Here is a 12,078-nt window from a genome sequence, read left to right as displayed (position 1 = left end):
TAATGGGAATCTTGACTCTTTAATATAAGTTTAGAATATGGAGTACTTCCAAAATGGATCTGACTACCAAACTCCTGCAATACATATTTTCATATTGATGTTCCTTAGAAAATAAACACTCAGGAAATATTTCCCTAGATACTATTTTTTACAATTTGGCTGGCACTGACAGGAGAGTGAGACAGCATGAGAAAACTTTCTACCTGCAATCAATGAGAAAACACTCTCACATGTAACCCTTCTGGCCAAGAGGATACATATTACCACTACACTAAGTAGAACAGGTGAAATAAACGGAAATGACTTGCATGTCTAGCTAAAGTAAAAGGGCATCATGGGCTTTGTGCAGATTCTCTGCCATGGGCACTTCCCTCTGTCATAAGACAACAAAGTGAGAAAATATATCATAGATGATAAAAAGGCCAAGGGCAGAGCAGAGTTGGCAAGCTAGAGTGTTAGCTGTATATATCCATGTTGTATGTTCCAATGATGGAACAGATACAGGTCTGCCCCTGTAATGAAAGAAGTTACTTTACTGGATTGCTCTAGGATCATGATGATGGGGACAATGATGGTGTCAAGAATGAAGAAGAATGTGCCTGCAGCCATCATACTAACTACAAACTGACTAGTAGCTACACATCAGAAAGGTATTTTTTAAAATTGCCACAGGCACTCAAGACTATTCCATTAGTAAATACCCAAACAATTAATTAGCAATTAATTAATGCTCTCATTTCTGTGTTCCAGGATCTCCTTTTATCACACTAGCCAACAAGTACTGCCAAGTTGATTCCTTCCTATTGTTTTGAAGTCTGATTTTTTTTTAGATCTTTACTTCCTGGATATAGCTATGGAAAGAAGGCCACAGAGTACTTTGACAAACACACAAAATTAAATAGCTTGTGATTCACATGTGTGTCATGTGATTCTGACAAATTATAGGAAAGTTATGGGAATGGAATGAAATGGAAGAGTTATCATTCCCTTTGAAGTGTTAACATGAGAATCTTCTAGAATGAAAAATACTTATTTTCATAGCCTTTGGGACAAAGTTATATATTATACTGAGTGGTAGCTAATACTTGATAGTATTTGGATGGTTCCATCGAAATTTTTCTTCTGATTGCACAAAACCCAAATGTGAAGCAGAAAGTAAAAAGTTCTATAGAAATAACACTGGGCTGCTCAATTATTAGTTATTGTCATTATTATCATTAATTGCATCTTTTTAACTTCAAATTCTATTTGGGAAGGATAATTATTGATGAGGCTCTCACAACTGTCTTTTCTGTTATTTCTATAAGACATTAACCCAAACTCATTCTTACAATTTTTTTCTCATCTTAGTAGAAATAGTCACTAAAATGCTAAGTTTTCAAAAAGTAGTCTCTTTTTTAATTTGATCTAGCAGTGAAACGGTTTTGAGTCTAATCTGAGACAGAGAATTACACTACAGCATGAATCTTGTCACACAGCAAAGTATTGGGTAATGACAGAAACACCTTCTGATTAGACCAACATGTATTCATTCAAGGAACAACTGAATCTCACTTCTTCAGAAAGTGCCCAGAATGGAATGAGTGGGATTTATAAGACATTGGTTTTCAGATTTCAATCATTACAATGCCACTCCGCAAAAGCTTGAAAATACAGGATCAAATATTGAGCCTTTTGATTACAGTTTGTATACGTTTTGTAGGATAGAGGTAGGGGATTACAGAGACCGAAACAGCAAGGAAGTAGACAGCAAGAAAAAGGAAAGAAAAGATTCTCTTTCCTTTCTTCTTTTTTGCTTTTCTTCTTTAAAAAATATTTAATGAATTCTTTGAGCACTCTGAATGTGTTTTGATCATATTTGGTCAGCTCTTTTCAGAACCACCTTCCTTCACTACCTATCCAACTTTTGTTCATTAAAAATAAAACCATCAAGACTAATTTGTGCTGCTCAAATATTCTTGGACATGTAACCTTCCACTGGAGTAAGGTTGGCATATCAGGGGCTACACTGGAAGTTGGACATGAAGTCACATGCTTAGTTGAGGAACTATTGGCACTTGTTAAGGGAAGGAGAGTTGGTTTTCTCTAAAAAAAAAAAAAAGATATCTTAATCTCAGATGGTATCTTAGAGACTGAAACAATTTCTCTGGAGAAGGCTGTTTAATTAATGTTTCATTCTATTCAGAAAGTTTTTCTGACCATTAACCCAAATGCCAAAGCTACAACTAAAGAGGTGATTGAAAATCTACAATCTAAATGTACGAGAAAGCATTCATATCTAACTATTTCAAGATAGCAGGGCAATTTTAGCACTTTTCAATGAATGGTTAGAGATGATTCCTATAGTGAATTATCACTGATTAAAAATGACAGAAAAGCCAGGAATGGTGGTGAATCTCTAATCTCAATACTTTGGAAGTTGAAGCAAGATAGTGAAGACTTGTCTCAAAATAAACAAACAAATCATAGTAGAAGGGATAGAAAGAGGAGAAGGGAGAAGCGGAGGATACAAAGATTAAAGTGGCAAGAGATAGGTCAGTGACAGCACCAGGCCCTGTTTTATTGCCAGTACGATGAGAAAGGCAATGCTTATACTACAGTGTGAATGCACTTAATATCACTGAATTATATATCTAAAATGGTGAGTAATGATAGAAAAAAACTACTAATCTCTCTTTTCAGTGTTATGGGCTGCCACTTTGAGTGAGTAGAGTATTTCTGTTGTAGAAACTGCATCTGAGTGGTATCCGAGAGTATCCCAGAATATACAGAAAACAGAAAGGAGCTTTCAGTGCTGTGAGAGAACCTAGTGTCACATATGCATAAGATCTACTCTTGAGGCATCCAACCCATAGCCCTTGTACAAAGGTTGAATTTCTGTCATTTAGCTATCTGGTGATCCACAAATAGCAAATTAAGTCTTTTGAGAATCAATCTCTCTCTCTCTCTCTCTCTCTCTCTCTCTCTCTCTCTCTCTCTCTCTACACCAGGCATGGTGGCAAAACCCCTCTAGTTCTTTGTGTTTCTGTATAGAGTTGAAACTGAAAATACAACTGCTTGAGACAAAAGAAACATGTTCTATAAATTAGTATAGAAAAGATACTAAAATAATCTTTAAATTAAATACCCCTTATTTTAAAAACACCTTTAAACTAAGAGTTAAAAACAAGGTCACATTAGTAAGCATTGAGACAAAGTAACGCAAAAGCAGACCTTTTGTCTTTGACAGGGTACTTTGGTTAAAACCAAGCTTGTCTCTTAGCAACAACATGTACTTAGTATTCTAGGACACACACAATCTGAAACATTTTTGGGTTTAGAAACCTGGAGTAAATAGCCATAGGCAGAATAGAAAACCCAGCACTAGGAAAAATTGCTTACCTGCTATTACTTAGATTTTGAAGTTTTAAATAAAGCTTCTTCACATCACTCTCTAAATATAAATGTGCAGTATATATTTCTAACTCCAGTTTTATTTAGAGAGGATGTGAAACGTAGGGAGAAAGCAGGTTCTGGAAATGCTCTTTTTTTGGCTCTGGCTGGGTTTTCCCTCTCCACATCCTTCACCACATACTGCAAAAATTAACAAAAGGTTTCCATAACTCAATGGAACTCATTCATAAAACAAATATAATGGTGGATCATCTTATTTATGAATGTGAGAAATCAATCACTCCAATGAGTACTGAGGATCTAATGCTTCCTTTACCATCTAAGGTGGGGAGGGAATAAGAGTATCTTAAACACCTTAAACACATTGAACTATTTAGATGATGCTATTTAAAGTCTACCCTTGGGTTAAAAATGTCAGGATTAATTTATGTTAATTTCACAGATCATATATGCTCACTCCAATAAAGACATATCAAATTTACAACCTTTAATCAAGCATTGTGACTAATGCTTATAATCCCACCAATAAGAAGACCTAGGCATAAAAATTACTGTGAATTTGGGGTCAGAATGGACTACCCAGCAATAAGGAGAATGCAAAAAAGAAGCACAAGCAAAGAAGAGGAGTAGAAGGAGGAGGAGGAAAAAGACATCACACTTTGTATACTGACTAGTTTTATGTCAATTTGAAATAAGCTAAAGTCATCAGAGGAGGGAGTCTCAACTAAGAAAATGGAAATTGTCTCCATAAGATTGGGTTATAGGCAAGCCTGTAGGACATTTTCTTAACTAGTGATCAATGTGGGAGGGTCCAGGATGCCATCCCTGGGCTGGTAGTTCTGGGTCCTATAAGAGAGCAGGCAGAGCAAGGCATAGGGAGCAAGCCAATAAGCAGCACCCCTCCATGACTTCTACCTATGCTCCTCACTCCAGGTTCCTGTCCTCTGTGGTTTCCTGACCTCACTGCTTTTGATGATTAACTGTAATATGGGACTGGAAGCAAATAAACCCTTTCCTCCTCAAGTGGCTTTTGGTCACAAAATTTCATAGCAATATTGGAGGTATGGCCTTATTCAAATAGATGTGGCCTTATTGGAGGAAGTCAGTCATTGTTGGATATGGGCTTTGAGATTTTAGAAGCTGAAGTCAAGCCTAGTGGCTCACTATCACTTCCTGCTCCTTGTGGATCCAGATGTAGAACTCTCAGCTACCTCTCCAGCACCATGTCTGCCTGCATGCCACCATGCTTTTTGCTATGATGATAACAGATTAAACTTCTGAAACTGCAAGCCATCCCCAACAAAATGTTTTCCTTTATAAGAGTTGCTATGGTCATGGTATCTTTTCATGGCAATTAAAACCTAAGACATTAACCCAATATGCTATCATGTTGGACAAACCCTTATTTTCTGCTAGAAGTAGAAAGAACAAGGAGAGCTGAGAGATTTTTTTTAAATAAGTAGTGTTATTTTTCAATATAACATTAATTAGCTATTTTACTAAGAATATTGAATATAATACCATCCTATGTTTCCTTACTGGATGTTCTCAGTATGAGGAGGAAACTATAAATGGAGACTCTTAAAGTAAGGATACATAGGATGGTATTGTATTCAATATTCTGTGGCCTCCACATATATTCACACATATCCACACAGACACACAAGGGGCACACACACACACAGAGAGAGCGGGGGGGGGGAGAGAGAGAGAGAAAAGAGAGAGAGAGAGATTGAAAGGCATTGAATTACTCACCATGCACCCCTGTCAATTTCTAACATTGCTTTCATGTTTTAGAGTAGGGATATCAGGGAAACCAGAAAGTATTTAGTTGAGGATATAACTATAAATTTTCAGTGTTTAAAATGTACAAAATGAACATGGAACTGGCAGAGTAAGGAAGTGAAAAAAAAGACTGTATCTGTTTATTTATCAGCTAGTCTTTACTGAGAATGATGGTAAGATATTTTACAAACAGAAAAGGCCCAGTGCTCCTTTATCCACTACCTCAGTTTCATTTCCTGGGATATATAGTATAGAAGATCATGCTTTCAGGGATTAGTAGATAGTTACTAGTTTTATAGTTTTGTCAAATCACTCTACCTCACAGAAACTTCATCTTCTCATCTATAGAGTGGGGAAAATAAAACAAAGGGGACAGTTCGAAGAGTATAATGAAGTCATACATAAAAAAGGACTTGGTTTTTTCTTGTTAGCCTCTAGAAGCACTAGAGATCTTTCAGCACCTAAGTCACAAGAAGAATACATAATGTGGATGAATCTGCTCAACTGGGTTCCCAGTTAATTATCACACTTCCCTGTTGAAATGCCAAGTAGGTTGTCACGACTATTTAAATATTTGAGCACAAAGGATTTGGTTTCCCTCCTCACATTAAATGTAGAAATCAAAATGTTTCTGTAAATGGGAGCTGCTATTATCTTTACTGTTCTTGTTACTCATTTGGCTATGAACATGTCATGCTTTTTAGAAATGAGAAAATAGGGAAGTGTTTTGAGTATGTCCTAATAAAGCCAACATTTCAAAATACTTTGTATAATTCTTTTATGATGTTGGAGATTGAATCTAAGCCTCATACATACTATGCAAATGTGCTGCCCCTGAGATACACCTTCAGCTGTCACCAATTTGTAGAACCAAGAGGTTCTACAAATCTTCTCTTAACCTCTGAGTTCTCAATATTTCTAAAGACTACTTGTTTGTATTCTCACCTGTTATTGTCACACACTCCTAAGCATCCCAAACTATGTGTTTAACAAGTGTGCTAAAATTCCTGAGCTCCTGGTTGTATATTACTGTGCACAGAACACAAGTGTCCTTAATCCCTAGGAAACTCTCAACATGACCCAACACAATTAGTGAGGAGAAGATGTGTCTTTTGCAAAGAGGTGTGGTGGCTGATATGGAAATCCTGTCATTTGGTATAAGTAAATGACCCCCTCCTTCACAGTTTCAGGAAGTAGCCTACAATAACAGATTATAAAGTTAATTTCTCAAGCGTTTTTTCTAGGTTCCTGTCACTACGTTTGGATTCAGTGAGAAACAATAACAGTGGAAAAGAGTATTGTTTCTTAGGTGGATCTGAGGAGCTGAGTTTAAACAATCTCTTCTTTGAACTCGAGGAAATGCACAACCAAGCTATACTTTCCAAGAGGAAGAGCCAGGTACAAAGCAAATGAACAAAGTATTCAAATACATGCTGACTGAGAATGCAGAAGAACCAATTCAAAAGCTAGAATGGCCTCATATTGTGTTCTTTGGGGCCTTTAGAACTGGTTCCTAGGTGACTGAGGAGATGCTTGGAACTATGGAAGAATGTTGGAAGAATGTGCTTGTTTGTAACCATCCATCCCTCTGTCAGTCCATCTGTCTTTCCAGGCAACTCTATCCCCTGTGTCATGCAAATGCATTAGGAAGGGGAGTAGGGCACTGCCTGGAAGGGCTATGGTAGGTATCATAGTTACTTTTCTATTGCTATAGCAAAACATCATGACCAAGACAGCTTCTAAAAGAAACCATTTAGTTGATTTTACCATTTCAGAGGTTAAGAATCCACATGGTGGATCAATGTCTGGTGGCAAGAAAAGCTGAAAGCTCACATCTTGATTCAAAGTATGAGACAGAGAGAGAACACACTAGGAATGACACAAGTTTTTATAAACCTAAAGATCCATCCCCAGTAATAAACCTTCTTCAACAAGGCCATACCTCCCAATCCTTCTCAAACAATTTCACCAGCTGGGGACCAAGTATTCAAGCATATGAGCCTATGGTCCAACAACGGTATTTGTAGATTGTTTTTTGTCTCATGTTACTTGTTTGGGCATTTATCTTACTGGCATTTTGCTTGCATATTAGAGTTTCTGATTTGTATATTTTTATGGTTGTGTGTGTGTGTGTGTGTTTCTTATGCCTTATCTATTCTTTCTTAAACTGGTTTATTTTATTTCTGTTTGTTTTCTAAAGAAAGAGAGAGAAGGTGTGGAGTTGGATAGATGGGGAGGTAGGGAGATCTAGGAGGAAATGAAGGAGCAGAAAGTTAATATTTGGAATTTATAGAAGATACAAAAACCTAAACAATAACAAATAAGAGAATTTAATCAATAAACTAACTAATGGCGTGAACAGATACATTCTCAAAGATGAAATACAATAATCATTACAGATGTAAGCTACATTGAGATTCCATCTCATTATAGTAAGAAGGACCATCATTTAAAACCAACAAATCATGGGAAGAATATGTGCAAAAGAAACACTTATACACCACTGTGGTAAGAATGTAAACTACTCTAGTTACTATTGAAATCAGTATGGAGGCCTCTCAAAAACTAATGTTACATCTACCATAAGGCTTACATATACCATTCCTGGGTATTTAATCAAAGGACTCCTTATCAAAATATCACAAAAATACATACACATAAATATTTATCACATCATTATTCATAATAGCTAAGTTATCACATTAACCAACCTAGGTATCACAGGAATAGAAAAAGATAATATGGCATATATAAATAATGGGATTTTTCAGCTTTACAGAACAATGAAATTATGGTGGAAATTTTATAAAGCTGAAGACAATTACATTAAACAATCATTATGTTTTATCTTATTTGTAGTTCCTAGATTTTATACAGATACTTACAATTATGAAAGTAGAAGCAAAACTAGAGGAACAAAGAAGACTAATGGGAGGGGGAAGAAAGGAAGTTGGAAGAGTATGAGAAGGAACATGCTCTACATATAATATATGCTTATGTGACAACTACTTATGTAACATACATCACTCCATGTAAAGTGAAAATACACAATGAAAGAATTCAAAAATAAACTTTAAAGAGAAGAAAAAATCACAAATAAACAAAATCTTTTTCAAATAAAGTGTTCATACATTGGTCATACAAATAAAAAGTCAGGCTTACCTTGACATACTGAACTAGACGTTCATTGACATTCACTTTATAAGTCTCTATGCCTAGCTCTTTAGACAAGCGTAAGATTCTGTTCTGTGTTGGTCCCACATAGGCTCCGCCAACATCTACCCATGTAACATGCTCATTCTGTAGAAAAGGAAAAGTGATCATTGTACTTAAACTTTGTAATCAAGAAATCTTTTCATCATGAAAACTCTTGTTTATTTTGCTAACTTAATTGTGTGTTGCATGTCCCTTATAGTGTTCACCAGAAACTCAAAACCTTTTTCTCTTCCACTCAAAAGATGAGGAACACTGTCTGAGAATTCGGTAGGCATGTCCATTTGTAGAGTTATTGGTGAGGCTGATTCAGCAATACAACACATAAAAAACATTATAGTCCATTCTGCTGATCTAGATCCTTTGCAAATCACTTATTATGTGAATTTTGTTCTTGGGTTATTGCTATAGGAGTCATCCAGGGATTTATTAAACCTAATTCCCCAATTTCTGTCAGATGAAATATTAAATCAGTCCACATTTGTGGGCTTCTGCCAATATTCTAACACATTTCCAGGTAAAAATTCATTATTGCAAAAGAATATTTAAAAGCTTAAAATATTCATGTAACGATTTAATTATTTATAGATATATGAACTCTCTTAAAAGCTAAAACTATTTTTTCCTCTTAAATGAAGCTCTCCACTTTTCCCAGCTTTTTTATCAATACATTTGATTTAATCAACAAATTGAATGTTTGTAACCTACAACTCTTTTATGCATTTTTAATAAGTTCTTTCAGGAGTACTTCATTCTATTGTTTTCATCAGTTATTTTGTGTGCTCATTGCCTTTTATCCTTACTTGCCTGATTATTTTTATTGTGAATAATCACTGTACTTGAAAACCTTGCAGAAATAATAGACTTCTGGTAGTTATTTTTCTCAGAAAAGATTTATGAGATCCTAATGATACTAGACAACTATTTCTTTTCAGTATCTGAGATTTGGAGCTAGGAAATGCACATATAGCTAGTCTTCTTACAGTTTGCCCTTAGTTCTAAGATGCAGCCCAACCTGAAGAGAAGGGTTGAAAACCTTTCCTCATACACATATTTCCCTAGGCTGGAACAAAATGAACAAGGGCGAAAGTCAAGTAAGACATCCTTTCAGGACACTGGAAAGACATTGGCTTTTTACTTAAGTGAGGAAGTGAGCCTTAGCATAGTGCTAAGATCTGACTTCAATTTGAATGACTCACTTTCACTGTTATGATACTGAAAATAAATTATAGGGCACAAGAGTAAAAACAAGGAAATCAGCAGTCTACAGCAGCAACCTGTCCTAGAGGTGATAGTGGCTCCCACCATAATGTAGCAGGAACAACAGTAGGAAACAATGAATTCCAAACATATTTTGAAGACAAAGGCAAAACAGTTTCTAGATAGCATGAACATTGGTCTAAAAGTACTAGACAAAACCCCAACTATTTGCTGAGTTACTGTATAGGAGTCTTGCTTTTGCAATTGTTCCAAGGTAACCTAGGATATTTAGCATGGTAGAAAACCGTTCTATCACTGAGCAATTCATCAGCAGGTCTCCAAGTGAATGTTCTATGTTCCTCAACAAGAATGTACTGTAGGCACGGGGTTATACTTCAGTGATTCAGGTCTTGCCCAGAATTTTCTGGGTTTCATGCCCAGTACACAAAATTCAGTTTGTACAATCAATTTGGAGATGTCTGCTCAATGTCTCTATCTACTAACTTCAAACTTCTCTGACAGATCAAAACAGTAAATTTTAATTAGTATTTACTTCAAACTTCTCTGACAGATCAAAACAGTAAATTTTAATTAGTATTTTACTTATTTCAATAGAAGAGTTACTCTGGGTTTATATCTTGCTTAGCAGTAGCAGTGAGGGGCTATTTTTGAGTTCTTTAATCTGGATATCCTACATTTCATGCTTTCTTTCACTAAGTGTCAATACTGTCCTGAAGTTTCTTTAGTCTCCAAAATCTTTAATAATAAAATTGGAGTCCGTACACAAATAAATTTCTATTGATTTAACACAGATAAGGAGAGTCTTGGGGATATCCAAACATTTCTTTAGAATACTGACACACTCTTTAAAGCAAGTAATCCTAAATGAAGCAGGAAAAACACTGAGGCATTCCACAAAATATTTCTTTAAAAATCAGAAATACTCATGAGGTACCCTGAGTTCTGCAGGAAAACATTAAGAAGTGTAATGTCATGCTGTGCTTGTTCTTTCTTTATTTAGAACATGTTACTCAGCCTAGGAGGCCACTAACATGAAAAGCTATTAAGAAACAAATACATTGACCTTGTGGTGACCTTGCAGGTATTCCAACTTTATTAATTTGATTCTGTAGAATTACAGATAGTTTAATCATGAAAACTAAAGTTCTGAACATGTAGAAAAAAAACATTAGAAGTCAGGTGACATTATCAAATTTGAAATTTTGTTTTTTAAAGATCCAAATATAAATGCTATGTGTTCATTTCTAAGTAGTTCTAAGATTTCTTTCTCATATCTATTCATGCTGAATAGATGCTAATAATTCCTGCCTGCTGCTGACATAAATAAATGGAGCAATGTGGCCAAGTAGCTCAAGCCATTAACATAGATTGGGATAAGCATGTTAGAATTTCATTTCCTTTATATGACTTGCTCTTAACTGAAAATCTGCAGCATGACTGATGTTCCTATTTAATAAACAAAAGGTTTAAATTATAAGAAAAGTAGGACTAAGGGATAATTTAATAACTATCTCTAGAATGAAGGACTATTTTTCAGAAATGACAAAAGAAGCACATCTACTGAGCGAATATAGGCAGAATACCATACAATGCTTTCAATTTCAATTTGAAGATGGGCTGATTGTTGGGGTACACACTTATGGTTCCATCCTTTCAAAGGTTAGGGCAGTAGGATCTCAAGTTGAAGGCCAACCTGGTTATACAGCAAGACCCTATCTCAAAAAATTTTAAATGAAGAATCAAATATGGTGGTTCATGCCTTTAATAGCAGCACTTGGGAGAGGCAGGTGGGTCTCTGTGAGTTCATGGCCAGTTAGGTTTATATATGAGTTCCAGGACAGCCAGAGCTACAAGATGAAACTCTGTCACAAAACCAAACAGAACATTAAAATAAAGGTGTACAGTAGCTTCTTGGAAGACTTTCATGTGAAATGCTAGTAGGACTTATCCAAGGTAGACTCAAGTAGGTATAGTGAAGAGATTCCAGTCCCCTCGCTCCTTTTGTACATTTTAAAATGTATGTACATGTTTTGCCTGCAAGTATGTGTATGCATCATGGGTATGCCTGATACCCACAGAAGTCATAAGAGGGATTCAAACTCTGGAACTGGATTTAAAAATGGTTGAACACCATCACATGGGTGCTTGGAACAAAAACCTGGTCCTCTGAAAGAGTAACAAGTACTTTTAACCAAAACCTATAGCAGACTATATCTAAGGAAACACTCAGAAATACTCCAAATGAATTTAATGTCAATTTATATCAAAGTAAAGGAATCAAACATGCTTTATACCACAAATCAGCATATCTGCAGCCTCCCCTTAGAAGCTTATTAAAAAGCAAATGGAGATTCTACAGTCCTAAGAATTTACTCTTGTTTCCAGATCATTCCAAGGCTGTAGGTCTATAGACAATACGTAGGGTAACAAGGTTGTATGACACATTGTTAGAGCTAAGCAAAATAA

General features: G+C 35.7%; 1 protein-coding gene across 1 annotated transcript in view; it reads right to left on the bottom strand.

Moving 5' to 3' along the window:
• The window catches only part of Maoa (monoamine oxidase A), a 57,863-nt gene that overhangs the window by 29,907 nt on the left and 15,878 nt on the right, over positions 1-12,078 (bottom strand). The window contains exon 3 of the mRNA XM_051178922.1: positions 8,341-8,478. Within this exon, the coding sequence (XP_051034879.1) occupies positions 8,341-8,478 (138 nt within the window). The remainder of the gene's footprint in view (positions 1-8,340; positions 8,479-12,078) is intronic.

The sequence above is a fragment of the Phodopus roborovskii genome, unplaced genomic scaffold (assembly GCF_943737965.1).
Source record: "Phodopus roborovskii unplaced genomic scaffold, PHOROB, whole genome shotgun sequence".
NCBI classification, from domain to species: Eukaryota; Metazoa; Chordata; class Mammalia; order Rodentia; family Cricetidae; genus Phodopus; species Phodopus roborovskii.
Note: the sequence above shows the minus strand (reverse complement) of the source record. Positions and strands in the feature narration are given on the sequence as shown.